This window comes from Aedes aegypti, chromosome 3, assembly GCF_002204515.2.
Source record: "Aedes aegypti strain LVP_AGWG chromosome 3, AaegL5.0 Primary Assembly, whole genome shotgun sequence".
Classification (NCBI taxonomy): domain Eukaryota; kingdom Metazoa; phylum Arthropoda; class Insecta; order Diptera; family Culicidae; genus Aedes; species Aedes aegypti.
The window spans coordinates 194332610-194348383 of record NC_035109.1 but is presented as its reverse complement, the minus strand read 5'-3'; the positions used below and the strand labels follow the sequence as shown (position 1 = coordinate 194348383).

The 15774-nt window shown below is 38.4% G+C and overlaps 1 protein-coding gene across 2 annotated transcripts in view; it reads left to right on the top strand.

Annotated features, from left to right (window-relative positions):
• LOC5575383 overlaps positions 1-11303 on the top strand; it is a 77375-nt gene extending 66072 nt beyond the window's left edge. For both annotated transcript variants that reach the window (XM_021850018.1, XM_021850017.1), the window contains 2 exons: positions 1160-1307; positions 10646-11303. In XM_021850018.1, the coding sequence (XP_021705710.1) occupies positions 1160-1307; positions 10646-10716 (219 nt within the window). In that variant the 3' untranslated portion in view covers positions 10717-11303. The remainder of the gene's footprint in view (positions 1-1159; positions 1308-10645) is intronic.
• The last annotated feature ends 4471 nt before the right edge of the window (positions 11304-15774 follow it).

The following is a 15774-nucleotide window of genomic DNA, read 5'->3' as shown; positions in this document are numbered from 1 at the left end:
TCTTCATACTTGCAAAAATGGAAGATTTCTCCTAATGCTTCCAAAACTCAACTAATAATATTCCCACATAAACCAAATGCTCTTTATTTGAAACCTTCAAGTAGACATGTTGTCACGATGAGAGGGGTTCCAATAAATTGGTCAGATGAAGTTAAGTATCTAGGGCTCATGCTAGATAAGAATTTAACTTTCAAAAATCACATTGAGGGCATTCAAGCCAAATGTAATAAATATGTAAAATGTCTCTATCCCCTTATTAATAGAAAATCAAAACTTTGTCTTAAGAACAAGCTTTTGATATTCAAACAAATTTTCAGGCCAGCCATGTTGTATGCTGTACCAATATGGACTAGCTGTTGTAATACCAGGAAGAAAGCTCTGCAGAGAATTCAAAATAAAATTTTGAAAATGATTCTGAGGCTTCCTCCCTGGTATAGTACCAATGAGTTACATAGAATATCCAATGTTGAAACATTGGAACAAATGTCAAATACAATCATTAATAATTTCAGGCAAAAATCGTTACAATCTTCTATTGCCACGATTAATGCGTTATATGTTTAGGTTAAGTTAGGTTAAGTATATTAAAAAAAAAAAATTTTCTCTTATAAGCAGGTGAAATCAACTCACCTGTAAAAAAAAACTGAACTGCTACGGCAAATGAAATGTATTATGTTGTTAACAAAATGTTAATTAAATCTTAAATTTGTTTTACCAAATTAGTATGATAGTGTTGTCTAATAACACAGAACACCTAGATATAAGAAATGAATGTAATGTTTGAAATGATACTAATAAAGAAATTTAAAAAAAAAAAAAAAACATTCTGATAACATTTTATTATATTTTTGTTACAAGCCTCTAGTCGGGAATACATTCAGTTTACCATACGCCCCCCGTTTCCTTCATAGTGAACGGATGTAATTGTAGTAAAATTGGAGCCATAATCCAATTAAACGAACATAAAATTCGCTGTGCTGACGGAGTTCAGAGAAAACCACTTGTATTTATTTTCATCACAAGACACGCTGATGGCTTTTCATTCAACTAAGATAATCTATTCATTCAAGTAGAAAAACTATTCACTAAGGAAATAACGCATAGCAACTTACGACCCGGAAAGAAATAATTCCTGGATTTTCTCGTTCTTTCTTTTCAGGGCTTCAGCTCCGAGATACTGACGGAGCTCTCGCAGTTCAAAGCAGATAATGGCCAACAGCAATTACTATTTGTTCTCTCTCGGATGCTGGAGGAAAAAAACATCGATAAGGCGGACGTCCTGTCACGAACAAAAGCAATGATAACAGGTACCAGCAGTGAATTGAGTGCATGCAATGCCATCATTTTGTAGAAAAAATTCCATTCCTAACCGACATTACCGTACTAGATTGGAAGGACAGGGCTGGCCGACGTCTTGAATTGTAACTGGAATAACAACACAAAAGTATTTTTTATAATTTACTAGCCTACAAAACATGTGAAATGCTATTGAAATTTAATCAAAGATCCTCTGAACAAGAACATCATTTCAGTATGAGGATTTTTTTCAAGTCAGGTACAGTATAGTCAGGTATCCTATTAGACGCCACCCACTTTACACCCACCTCAATTTCTTAGCTACTGCCCTACCGATTCTAATGAAATTTGGTAGGTAATAAGCTCATATTATACATACGTCACGTACGAAAAATCAGCTTCATCCCATAAATAACTGCTGAGAAATTGCCGTGGAAGAAAAGTGGATGACAGCGTCTTATAAGAGACCTGACTGTATTTTGAACTCAAATAAGTATGAACAAATAATTAACTTTTGCTCGAGACACAATTTAATAAAATGCAGGATATTATTTTAACCGTAAGTCCTGTCCTGGAAAAAGATTCAACGCGAGCAAACACCAGTTAAAGATCGTTTCGTTTTATGGCATTTGCTTCTATCAAAGCAGCACACTGAGCTCTGAGCAGTGTGAAAATTCAAGCCATTTTTCTAACACTGCACTGCCGATCGCCGAAACATGTGAATAATTGAAAACGGATGTTAGGGAGATTCGTTGCCACGGTTCACGTTTTAAACTTTTATTAGATCGGATAATGTGGTGGCAAGGACCAATCGTTGAAGCCGGGAGGGTTTAAATTTTAAAATGGTTCGACGCTCGGCAGTTCAATTTCGATTAATCGCAAACCAATTGAATATTATGATATCATGGATGAGAGTGCCGACAGTAGGATGCTGTGTTCTAACGTAACAAATCAATGATTATTTGGAATTAGTCTTGGAATTTTCACATTATTGCATTCATTTCTTTTATCAAGGTGTTAGAAAACACTATCATCTTAATTTGGTAAAACTAAATTGAGCATTTATTAACATTTTGTTAACAACATATTACATTTCATTAGCCGTAGCAGTTCAGATTGTATACAGGTGTGTTGATTTCACCTATTTATAACCTGTTGTATACATTTTAAAAAGAGAAAAGATATAGCGTATTTATCGAGGCCATAGAAAATTGAAACGATTTTTGTCTAAAATTATTAATTATTTTATTTGACATTTGCTCCAATGTTTCAACATTAGATATTATATGTAACTCATTGGTACTATACCAGGAAGGGAGCTTCAGAATCATCTTCAAAATTTTATTTTTAATCCTCTGCAGAGCTTTCTTCCTAGAATTACAACAGCTAGTCCATATTGGTACAGCGTATAACATGGCTGACCTGATAATTTGTTTGAAGATCAAAAGCTTGTTCTTAAGACAAAGTTTCGATTTTCTATTATTAAGTGAATAAATACATTTTACATATTTGTTACATTTGGCTTGAATGCCCTCAATGCGATTTTTGAAAATATTTTTTTTTTATCTAGCAAGAGCCCTAGATGCTTAACTTCATCTGACCAATTTATTGGAACCACTCTCATCGTGACAACATGTCTACTTGAAGGTTTCAAATAAAGAGTTTTTGGTTTATGTTGGAATACTAAAAGTTGAGTTTTGGAAGCATTAGGAGAAATCTTCCATTTTTGCAAGTATGAAGAAAAAATATCCAATCTTTTTTATTCAATCTGAATGACATGCAGGATTCGTGCTTTGGCAGAGCGGCCTGTGTCATCCGCAAACAAAGATTACTGACATTCCTGAGGTAACTCAATTAAGTCAGATGTGAAATAATTGTACAGTATTGGTCCCAAAATGCTGCCTTGAGGAACACCAGCTCTTACATGAAGTCTTTCAAACTTGGAGTTCTGATAACTAACTTGTACACTTCCGTTTTGACAGATTACTTTGGATTATTCTAACAATGTATGTTGAGAAATTAAAGTTTTTTTAATTTTTATTTAAATCAAGCCTTCATGCAAAACACTGTCGAATGCTTTTTATATGTCTAGAAAAGCAAGGTTCTACTGGTTTGCCTTCAGATTTGTTGGAACGAATCAAATTTACTACACGTAAAAGTTGATGTGTTGTCGAATGTCCATGTCAGAATCCGAACTGCTCATTGGGAAAAAATGAATTTTCATCGATGTGGACCATCATTCTTCAAAATTACCTTTTCAAAATTACCTTTTCAAAAACATAACCGACGAAGGAAAGCAAAATGATTGGGCGATAACAAGAAACTTCTGCAAGATTTTTGTCTGCTTTTAAGATTGGTGCAACTTTGGCATTTTTCCATTTTTCAGGAAAATATGCCAACTGAAAACATTTGTTAAATATATCAATTAAGAATGATAAGTCATTTTCTAGTTGGTAAATGGCTGGGCATGGCGTACCTCGCGTACCTGAAGGAATAAAATAGACCCCTCTGTGCGGTCCTTAGCCTCTTGCCCAGCATCTCCTATCCCTACCTCCTCGCGGTAGTGGCCGGGGTACGAGTAACCTTAGGGAAGATCGGGTTGGTGGGAACTTTGGTCGTATGCTGACAGGGAAGGGGGGGGGGGTTTGCTTTGAGCGGCTCACAACAGCGTCTGTTCCCCATGTCAGGGGCGGCTGATCATCGTCCGAGTGCCAGAGAAGGACTCTAAGCTAAACTGTGCATTATGGTCCTCCGAACATTTAGGGGGAATGGTCCTCCGGAAATTTAGGGGGTTGGTGTCAGGTCCTGCAAGCCAGCCGTAAAAAAATCAAGCAACGAATAATCAACGAGAGAATACGAACCGGGACAATCGGCGAAGACCACAGCGACGTAAAGGGACTGGTGATTGGAAGCTGGGTACGTGGAACTGTAAATCTCTCAACTTCATCGGGAGCACACGCATACTCGCCGACGTGCTGAAGGACCGTAGATTCGGCATCGTAGCGTTGCAGGAAGTGTGTTGGAAGGGATCAATGGTGCGAACGTTTAGAGGTAACCATACCATACCAGAGCTGCGGCAATACACATGAGCTGGGAACAATTTTTATAGTGATGGGTGATATGCAGAGGCGCGTGATCGGGTGATGGCCGATCAATGAGAGGAAATGAGGATGAGGATCAAAGGCCGGTTCTTCAACTTCAGCGTAATAAACGTGCACAGCCCTCACTCGGGAAGCACTGATGATGATAAAGACGCTTTTTACGCGCATCTCGAACGCGAGTACGACAGCTGCTCAAGCCACGACGTTAAAATCATCATAGGAGATCTAAACGCTCAGGTTGGCCAGGAGGAGGAATTCAGACCGACGATTGGAAAGTTCAGCGCCCACCTGCTGACGAACGGAAACGGCCTACGACTAATTGATTTTGCCGCCTCCAAGAATATGGCCATTCGTAGCACCAACTTCCAGCACAGCCTTCCATACCGATACACCTGGAGATCACCACAGCAGACAGAATCGCAAATCGACCACGTTCTGATTGATGGTCGGCACTTCTCCGACATTATCGACGTCAGGACCTATCGTGGCGCTAACATCGACTCTGACCACTATCTGGTGATGGTCAAACTGCGCCCAAAACTCTTCGTCGTTAACAACGTACGGTACCGACGGCCGCCCCGGTATGACCTAGAGCGGCTCAAGCAACCGGATGTCGCAGCGGCATACGCGCAGCACCTCGAGGCTGCATTACCGGATGACGGTGAGCTGGACGAAGCCCCTCTTGAGGACTGCTGGAGAGCAGTAAAAGCAGCCATCAACAATGCAGCTGAGAGCAACGTCGGGTACGTGGGACGGAGTCGACGGAACGATTGGTTCGACGAGGAGTGCCAGGAGGTTTTGGAGGAGAAGAATGCAGCGCGGGCGGTCATGCTGCAGCAAGGGGCCCGGCAGAACGTGGAATGCTATAAACGGAAACGGCAACAGCAGACCCGCCTCTTTCGGGAGAAAAAACGCCGCCTGGAGGAGACGGAGTGCGAGGAGATGGAACAGCTGTGCCGGTCTCTAGAAACGCGTAAATTCTATCAGAAGCTCAACGTATCCCGCAACAGCTTAGTGCCGCGAGCCGAGATGTGCACTGTACAGGGATAAGGATGGGAGCATTCTGACGGACGAGCGTGAGGTGATCGAAAGATGGAAGCAGCACTGAATGGCGCTGAGAGCACAGGCAATGAAGGACGGGACAACGGAGGAAATGCCTTCGTCAGTACTGCGGAAGATGGAAACCAACCAACCCCCACTTTGAGGGAGGTTAAGGATGCCATTCACCAGCTCAAGAACAATAAAGCTGCTGGTAAGGATGGTATCGGAGCTGAACTCATAAAGATGGGTCCGGAGAGGCTGGCCATTTGTCTGCACCGGCTGATAGGCACAATCTTGGAAACAGAACAGCTACCGGAGGAGGGGAAGGAAGGGGTAATATACCCCATCTACAAGAAAGGCGACAAGTTAGATTGTGAGAACTTTCGAGCGATCACCATTCTAAATGCGGCCTACAAAGTAATATCCCAGATCATCTTCCGTCGTCTGTCACCTGTAGTAAACGAGTTCGTGGGAAATTATCAAGCCGGCTTCGTTGACGGCCGATCGACAACGGACCAGATCTCTACTGTACGGTAAATCCTCCAAAAATGTCGTGAATACCAGGTCCCAACGCATCACCTTTTCATCGATTTCAAGGCGGCATACGACAGTATCGACCGCGTAAAGCTATGGAAAATCATAGACGAGAACAGCTTTCCCGGGAAGCTCACAAGACTGATAAGACTGATGGAAGATGTGCAAAACTGCGTGAAGGTTTCAGGCGAATATTCCAGTTCGTTTGGATCCCGCCGGGGACTACGACAAGGTGATGGACTTTCGTGCCTGTTGTTCAATATTGCGCTAGAAGGTGTTATACGGAGAGCCAGGCTTAACAGCCGGGGTACGATTTTTACGAGATCCAGTCAATTTGTTTGCTTCGCAGATGATATAAACATCGTCGGCCGAACATTTGAAAAGGTGGCAGACCTGTACGCATACCTGTACCTGTATGCGGCCAAGACAAAGTACATGCTAGTTAGTGGGGCCGAGCGCGACAGGGCTCGCCTAGGTAGCAGTGTTACGATTCGAGGTGGTCGACGAGTTCGTCTACCTTGGATCCTTGCTGACGGCTGACAATAACGTTAGCCATGAAATACGGAGGCGCATCATCAGTGGAAGTCGGGCCTACTATGGCCTCCAGAATAAGCTGCGGTCAAAAAAGATTCACGCCCGCACCAAATGTACCATGTACAAAACGCTCATAAGGCCGATAGTCCTCTACGGGCATGAAACGTGGACGATGCTCGAGGAGGACCTGCAAGCACTTGGAATCTTCAAAAATCGGGTGCTTAGGACGATCTTCGGCGGTGTGCAGGAGAACGGTGTGTGACGGCGAAGGATGAACCACGAGCTCGCCCAACTCTACGGCGAACCCAGTATCCAGAAGGTGGCCAAAGCTGGAAGGATACGATGGGCAGGGCATGTTGCAATAATGCCGGACAGCATCCCTGCAAAGATGGTGTTCGCTCCGGATCCGGTTAGTACAAGAAGGCGTGGAGCGCAGCGAGCTAGGTGGGTGGATCAAGTATCGATCGGCGATCGTGGGGCAGAACCGAGGATGCAGAGATGTGGCCACGAACCGAGTATTGTGGCGTGAAATTGTTGATTCAGTGTTATCTGTGTAGATGTTAACTAAATAAATGAAAATTAAGTCACTTTCTGGAAGTTTCTTGATGAGGATGTATAAAATTTCATCATCGCCAGGGGCTTTCATATTTTTGATTTTTTGTTCTCACTTCTTCCAATTTAGTCTACAAGGAATTTTCGAAAACGTTCTCTTGATTGAGAATGTTTTCGAATTCCTGAGTAACTTGATTTTCAATTGGACTAATAAGTCCTAAATTAAAATTGTGCGCACTTTCAAACTGCATAGCAAGTTTTTGAGCTTTTTCACAATAAGTTAGTAATAATTTGTTATCCTCTTTCAATGCCGGAAATGGCTTCTGATGTTTTTTTTTTTTAATTTTAGATAATTTTCATAAGGGCTTAGAGCCAGGGTCCAATTGAGAAATTTTATTTGTGAAAATCGAAATTTATTTTATTTCTGCAGATCCTGCCGTATAATTTTCATAGCAGGATCGCGAGTGCGTTGAAATTGCCGAATCAAGAGTTTAAGATCATCGTCTATAATCACGGATTGAAATTTTACTTAACTTTTTGGTATATTGCAATACCAAAAAGTTAATTAAAATTTCAATCCGTGATTATAGACGATGATCTTAAACTCTTGATTCGGCAATTTCAACGCACCATGCACGCCCTGGCTTCAACATTGGAATTTGTTAGAGTTTCAAGAGCATTGTCAATATCAAGTTTTGTTTGTAAAGAAATGTTAACATCAAGATTACTATCGATATATGTTTCATATACATTCCAGTCGGCTTTAAAATAATTGAAAGTAAATCTGCTTGAGAATCGCTTCATAGGATATTTGAAATGTAACAGGGACATAAAAAGAATCAAAATCAGCATAAGTAATCAGTTGGCTACAAAGATGACTAGAGTCGGTTAAGACCAAATCAATCGTAGAAGGGTTTCTTGAAGAGGAAAAACATGTATGGCTATCAGGGTATTGAATTGAGAAATTCCCTGAAGAGCACTCATCAAATAAAATTCTGCCGTTGGAATTACTTTGCGAATTATTCCATGAGCGATGTTTGACATTTAAATCACCAATGACAAAAAAAATGTTATTTATTACGAGTCAATTTTCGCAAGTCAGTTTGAAGCAAATAAACTTGCTGCCCAGAGCATTTAAAAGGCAAATAGGCAGCTATAATAGTAGTTTTACCAAGATGTGTTCCAACAGAAACACCTAAGGTTTCAAAAACTTTAGTTTCAAATGACGAAAACAGTTGATGTTTTATAAGCCTATGAATGATGATTGCAACTCCCCCACATGCCCTATCAAGTCGATCATTACGATAAACAAAAAAGTTAGGATCTTTTCAGATTTCAAATAAGTTTCAGTAATAACTGCTTTATGTATGTTATGAACAGTTTGAAAATTAAACAGCTCGTCCTCCCTACCATTCAAAGAACGAGCATTCCAATTTAAAATGTGTAATTTATTATTTGGATCCATTAGAGAAACGTAATGCAATAACAATTTGATTAGTAAATTTTACTCCAACTTGGACTGCTTCAGTCATAGTGGTGGTTTTGAACATTGCATCAATCATTTGATTTAATTGTTCAGTTAGAAAAATAAAATCAGAGGGAGCCATATCACTTGAAGTGAGTTCATTATCTGATGATTTTCCGTTAGAATTTTCGGTAGACAAAGAGGCGGAGAAGAATTTTCCTGTGGCGGCAGGGTTTTTTCCATTTGATTTGAAACAATTAGAATGGGTACTCATAGTATGAAATAGGGATCAAGCGATCGTTAACTGAAAAATGAGCATTGTTTGAAACTCTACCAGGGAAATTCCGGAAACAACCGTTATCGTAACGGATATTATCTTTCATCTGCCTGGCACGAGCCAAGACGACTCGCCTACGTGAAGGGCACGCCCAAAAAGTTGACTTATGATTGCCCCCGCAATTTGCGCATATGAACTTATCGGTATCTTCCTTCACTGGACAGACGTCCTTAGCGTGAGAAAAACCTCCGCAAATCATGCATTTAGCATTCATGCGGCAAATTTTTGTACCATTACCCCACTTTTGGCACCGACGGCACTGAGTTTGGTTTTGGTAATTTCCTCCAGGTTTCTGGAAATGTTCCCATGTCTCACGGACATCGAGCAAAGTCTAGCTTTTTCTAAAGCTTTAATATTATTTAGATCTTTTTTGTTAAAGAGAAATAAACAATATTCTTGAGAAAGCCCTTTCCGAACAATGCCAGATTGGGTTCTCTTTTTCTTAATGATAACTTGGACTGGGAAAAATCTAAGTAAATCATTTATTTCATTTTTGATCTTATAAGTTGACTTATAGCCACTTGAGAGACCTTTCAAGACGACTTTGAACAAACGTTCAGTTTAGTCGTCATAAGTTAAAAAAATTGTGCTTCTTTTCTTCAAGATGTTTGAGAAGAAGTTCGCGATCTTTAAGAGTTTCTGTCTATACGCGACAGTCTACTTTCTTAGCGATTTGGAAGGAAACCTTGATTCCTCAAATGGAGTTCAAGATCTCCTGCCTAAATCCCCCAAATTCGGAACAACTGACCACGATAGGCGACATTCTTTGCTTCCTCACTTGAATCAAAGAGCCTGGGCTAGAGACTGCTTCGAATTGGTGTTCGGAAATTTTGTCTAAAACATCGAACTGATTGCTCATTTCGATGCAATTCAACATTATTCATTTCACCCTTGGAAGAAAGTGCGCATTCCGGAGAAACGTCCTTTCTTCCATTCTTGCCACGTTTAGTGACAGTTTTAAATCTTGCTTTTTTTAAGGAAGTTGTTGAATACAGAGATTCACCCTTCCTTTTGTTCGTGGTTGCAATCATGTTTAGTCAATAAACGAAAGAAAAAGTGAACTTTTAAAATGTTTTTTTTTCCAAGACGGTGTCCAAGAAGGATTGCCATCGCTAACTTTTGCTAACGGGTCCAACGAAAAATCGAAGGCACGGGTCCAAATAAGAATCGTAAAAGACACGGACACCGTCTTCAGCCATTTAGCTGCACAGACTGTAACTTAACACTAGACAACGGACAAGCATGCTCCAATGGTACAGCCGAGAAACATTCCTGACGAAAAGTTTCAATGGCTGCACCGGGAATCGAACCCACACCTCATGACACGATGCGCTCATTGCCTGACGACACTAACCGCACGGCCACGAAGCCCATAAAAAAAGGGATCAATAGTAGAAAAAATAGTACTGAAAAGAACTGTTTTAGTAGCACTGAAAAATACCGTTCTTTATTTTAGCACTGAAATCTTCACCTGAAAAACTTGTACCTGGATCACCTCTTACTTATGTGATTTCTCAAACGAATGATTCAATTACATTGTTCACTCGAAAGCAAAGAATCGTATAAGCCATATGTAACTACATAAATTCACTGAGGCAATATGTAAAAGCTCGTAAAACATTCTCTCGTTAATTAGCGACTTTCATTTGCGATAACAAATTGCGTTGAATTCCTCATTACGTAAACATTTGCGCAGAAATACTCTAGTACCATCGTAGCCATACGCACTCCAGTCAGTTGAACTGATATAATTTTAATAACTACCCTTCTTGGATGTCGTTTCAGAGCTGGAAAACCCCAACAGTGCGATAACCAAGGCACTCATCTACGTCCCACCACTAGAATTTGCACCATGAGGAAATGCATACGAACGGATACAGATATTAATAATTAAGATGCAAATTAAGCATTGTGTACAATGCAGTCGGTATATTTCTTTGTCAAATTTGGATGACGGTACTTGCCTGTAGGCCTGCGTCTGTTGGTCTTGGTAAGGACACAACTCGGTTCTGTGTAAACAAAACGCATATCTGTTCGACAAACTAAATCTTGTGCTCGTACCATCTGCAACGTGTTTCCGAATCGTACGTTCTTCTTGGAAAGGCATAATACAGCTAAAAGTGCGACACCTACGACAACGATGATGGTCGAATTTAAAGCCCATCTCAAATTAGCTACACCAGAAGGAATGACATACTCGTGATGCAATCTTGACATTTAGTGTTTGCATTCGTTCTTAACTCATAACACAATTTGCTATTAATTATAACAGAAGCATCCTCCTTTGAAATGTTCCGACCGTAGTGTAATCCGTAAGCAATATATCTATCTCTTGTAGGCCTGTGACTAGTAGCCAGCATCAATCTGGAAATTAATATGTCGTGAACATGTATCTCGACTAATGATTGTAAAGGAAAATAAATTACAAAACAAGCACAAGTAATTCCCTGTTTGTACACATCCATCAATCAGTGTTTCAAAATTGGTGTTGAGCTTAAATTGATCACACAACAGTTGTGAACGCTTATTGATTGATTGAGTCCAAATTATTTACAGAAAATATGAGAACGTTCAGACAACTGCAAGCATTAATTTACGTGGTATTAGCTTATAAAAATAGATAATAACAGATTACCATTCGTATAGTTTTATATGATATATTTCCTGAAAAAATAAATAAATACATGCTGTTTGAGATGATAAATATTAGTTCAATAATGATTTTAATATGACAAATCAGGAAATGTCTCTTGGCCGCCATAGCTGAGTATATTGTCTCATTATAGTGCAACCAGCAAATAAAACTAAAACAATTCACACGAGAACAATACATAAGACCTCACACTTAGATTGAGCGGTGAAAGGCACATATGTAGAGAGCACCCCATTGAATTCTACAACTGGGCCAGTCTACTAAACATGTGCTACCCATAATAGCATAAGTGTCCCATATGGAAAAGTAGGCTGTGCCGTTGAGAAAAAAAAGGCTCAAAGTTTATCTTCTGATACAATTGCTCATAATTTTCTAGTACATTTATTCATATCATTTTCTTTTAGCAACACAGCACAGATGACACATTTCGCTAAGGACGGCTTAAAGACGGCTGCACCAAATTGCTTCATTTTTTTTCACAACATACTGTCATTAATGTATTGTTCCGAAGAGTGAATATCCGAATACGATAAAAAATCTGAAGCCTGAGATATTTACGTGAGTTATAGCTACGCGTCGGTCCCCCCAGGAATTTTGGAATTTCTCAGGATCCAGTTGACCAATGAACAATATTGACACAGATTCTAAAACAAGAAAAGTTTTTTGAGAACTTGTGAAATAATGGTACAAAAAAATAGATAAACTAAAAAGTTATCGAATATTTTTATTGTGGTAAAATATGAAGCTGCCGCTAGAGGGGTTAAAATAGCCTAAATACCTCTTCAAAAATCATTCTCGATAACTCGGTTTAATTTTGTAATTTAGACGGATCTACCTTAATGTGCAAAGCCCATAATTGTATATGGCACTGATTTGAAGGTACCGTCAAACGGGGTAACTTGCAACACACCGACATGTAACCAAATTGACGTTTTCTGTAGCATGGATTAAAATAATTTTAAATTATTAGATCAGTTATTGACTTAAGGTATAAAACTGAAGATTTTGGCGAGGATTTTAGTATTGGTTCTATTTTGGTTTGTTTGCATGGAGGTGAAAATCCTTTCTCACGTTTGATTGTATAAAAACAAAACTGAAAATCGTTCACAGTACTACACAAACGGTTAAAATATGTCATTCGAGGTATTTGCAATCAGTTACAGAATTTAATAGTGTACAAAAGAAGTAGATAACAGTTTTAATAAATTCACGCTTAAACACGCTTCACAAAACTCTTTGTTTTTTAAAGGAATAAATGTTTTCAATTCGATGCCTATACACATCAAACGTGCTGCAACTCTATCACAGTTCAAGAGACTCTGTATTTCACACGTCAAAGCTGCCTTCTGAGCAGCTACATGTTAACTTTTTTGTACTTGACTAATACTGTATCTTGATGAAGTTTTGACTAACGGATATTTTGTTCTGACTATATTGTAAAATATGTATTGGGGCACTAAAAAACTATGATGTTTGCCTCGATGATGATGATGGATTTTTTATATATTGACGTAGTTATAGTTTATTCCTTTTCATGTGTAGTCTACGGAGGTTTGAGTCCCGCGCGCGCTACACAGGTATAAACGACTGTTTAATTACTTATCATTTGAATTGAGAATTCAGGCTGTTGGTGGATGCCATGCATTAGTAGTGAGTTGTCCGGTTGAATGCAGAAATTTCTTGAAAATGCAAATGTTTCCGATAGTTTTGACATCATCATCAATTCTGGCAATTTTTTGGATTTTGTTGAACTTTCTTGATCACTAGTAAAACTTATGAAAAAGTATGGTTGAGACCAACAGATTTTACCATTTTTTTTTGCTATATAGTATGGAAACTTGGATTGTTGTTTATATCTGTTGAAATAATCAGACCGTTTATTGTTTGCAAATCTGGTTAGCATTGATCATAATTAATTATCTTAAAGATATATCGTCTTGCTCAAACCTTTGTAGGGGGTATGTGGCGGGACCATCATCATCATCAACACTAAAAAAAATCAAAAATGATCTAACGACCCCTGTGTGGTAGCTTGCAACAGCAATATTAATCTGAATTGCTCGCTATTTCTTGATGCTTGTCATCCAAACCACATGAAAAAGCTATATTCAACAATTATTAGTACAATTACGTTAAAATAGTTGCACTTCAATCAATTAATTGCACATTCGGTACAAAACAACAGAAAAATAACATGAATCTTTTCGTGAAAACTGTGATAAATTTCAAAGTTCTGTATCAAGCCATTGTTAATTTACTTTATGAAATATTATGTACAAAGACCAACAGAGGCCATTTCAATGCATAGCATAACAAAATATGATACGCGCTATGGATAAAATACAAAAAAATAAGTCATGCGAAGCATAACCTAAAAATCATTGCATTTGAAGAAAAAGTTGCACGAAAACATTAGAATGACAACATTAGACACCGAAGAAGTCTGTAAGTCGCAGACGAAATAGGCCTATATGTCAAGATAAGCAAGTTTAAAGGTATTTGCTCGCCTTACCAGTGATTTTAGTATTTTATTTTTTGCAAAAAGTGAAGTGTTAAAGTTCAATTAGTAGTTTTTTTTTCTCTTAACATACTCTAATAATCACTCCCCTAAATTGAATAAAAAAAAGTAATTAGAATATCTTTCCACTAGCCGTCAAGGCTTGTAGTTTGCCTGAATTTTCCCGTGTGAGTACCCAATATACTACCATTCGATTTTTCAGTCGAACCAATCACTATTAATTTGTTTTCAAAAAATGACGTACCTTGTTTCTGATTATTGTCATGCTTTTACTGTAGTAAATTATTGGATGAACAAAAATCGCTATATTGGTTATGTTTATGATAGTTAACTTTAAGTCACATTGTGTGTTGCATTTTACCCCACATCAGAAGTAGCATGAAAAATGTATATTTTTCTGATCCCAGGAAACCTAATTATAACGAAATGAATACCACGTGGTATTCCTCACGTGGCTATTACGATACCAGATTGGTTTTGGTTCATCTAAGTTTTTTCAACTTTTCATCCATATAGCTTTGAAGTTGATAAGTGTTGCAAGTTACCCCGTTTGACGGTATGTTACAAGCCGAATTTTATTTCAATTATAAATGAAAAAATAATCAGTTACCTACCATCTTCGGGACATGGGTTGTACACATTCAAGACTAGTAGGAGATCTGATTTCAGAAGTTTAGTCTCTATTTTGAAGAAAGTCTCTATTTTGGGCAACATTGTCTTTAAAGTAACTTTTTCTTTAATCTTTTTGCATTGAATTTTGCTTCAAGAGACGATTCCTATGCCACAAACTCCAGTTATCCTTTCAGGATTATATGGATCATCCACATTTTCCCGAGGAGTTGCTCCTAAAATTCCTCCTAGGATTATCCGAGGATATATGATTCATACTCTTCCAGGAATTTCTCTTCAGATTTGACCTGGGATTCCTCATGAAGCTCCTTCAGAAATTTCTCTAAAGATTTATCCCACATTTCATGCGAAATTACTCCTGCAGTTCTTATAAACAATATCTCGTGTATTTTTTCAAGTAAAATCTTCATGGCTTGTTCAAAAGTTTATCTGAGGTTCCACACTACAGCTTATACTACAGTAAATTTTCAAGTACCTTAATGCGGGTAACTTTCATAGTGCGAGGACCACAACATATTAAACACGAAATAACGAAGTTCCTGTTAATCAGTTATGCAAAACGAATGCAAAAGTAAAGAGTATTAGTATGACACTTCATGACAAATCTATTTTCGTTGGAATCAAGTGCATTGGAGGATTTATATGCAAATATTGAAAATTTATAATATTTTAGGATTTTTGCAACGCTTACAAACAAACTGTTCTACGATCACTGTTTGATGAAGTCATAATGAGTTCGTCACTTATCCTTGACAGCCTAGTTATAGTAGAACATGAATTCGGTCTCAAATCTCATAGCGAAAACCATTTTTACAAACTGGGACCATTTTTGTAATCTAAGTCAGAAATTTCCATATAGCATTAAACGCCTAGAGGTATGCAACGCCCTATAAATGTTTCGTAATTCATTCAATTTTGTTCGTTTTATACTCCATTATCAACACGCTTAGTTCAGTTTACCCAAAAATTGGTAGTCGATTCACCCAAATTTGGGTTTCCGTTGCAAAACCTATAATAGTCCATTTTACGAGACGTTTTTGAACAGCTGATCGCTTATTTTATGAATGAAATTTTGTCAGTAGGCGGTGTTGCAACGTGTGAAAGTAACAGCAA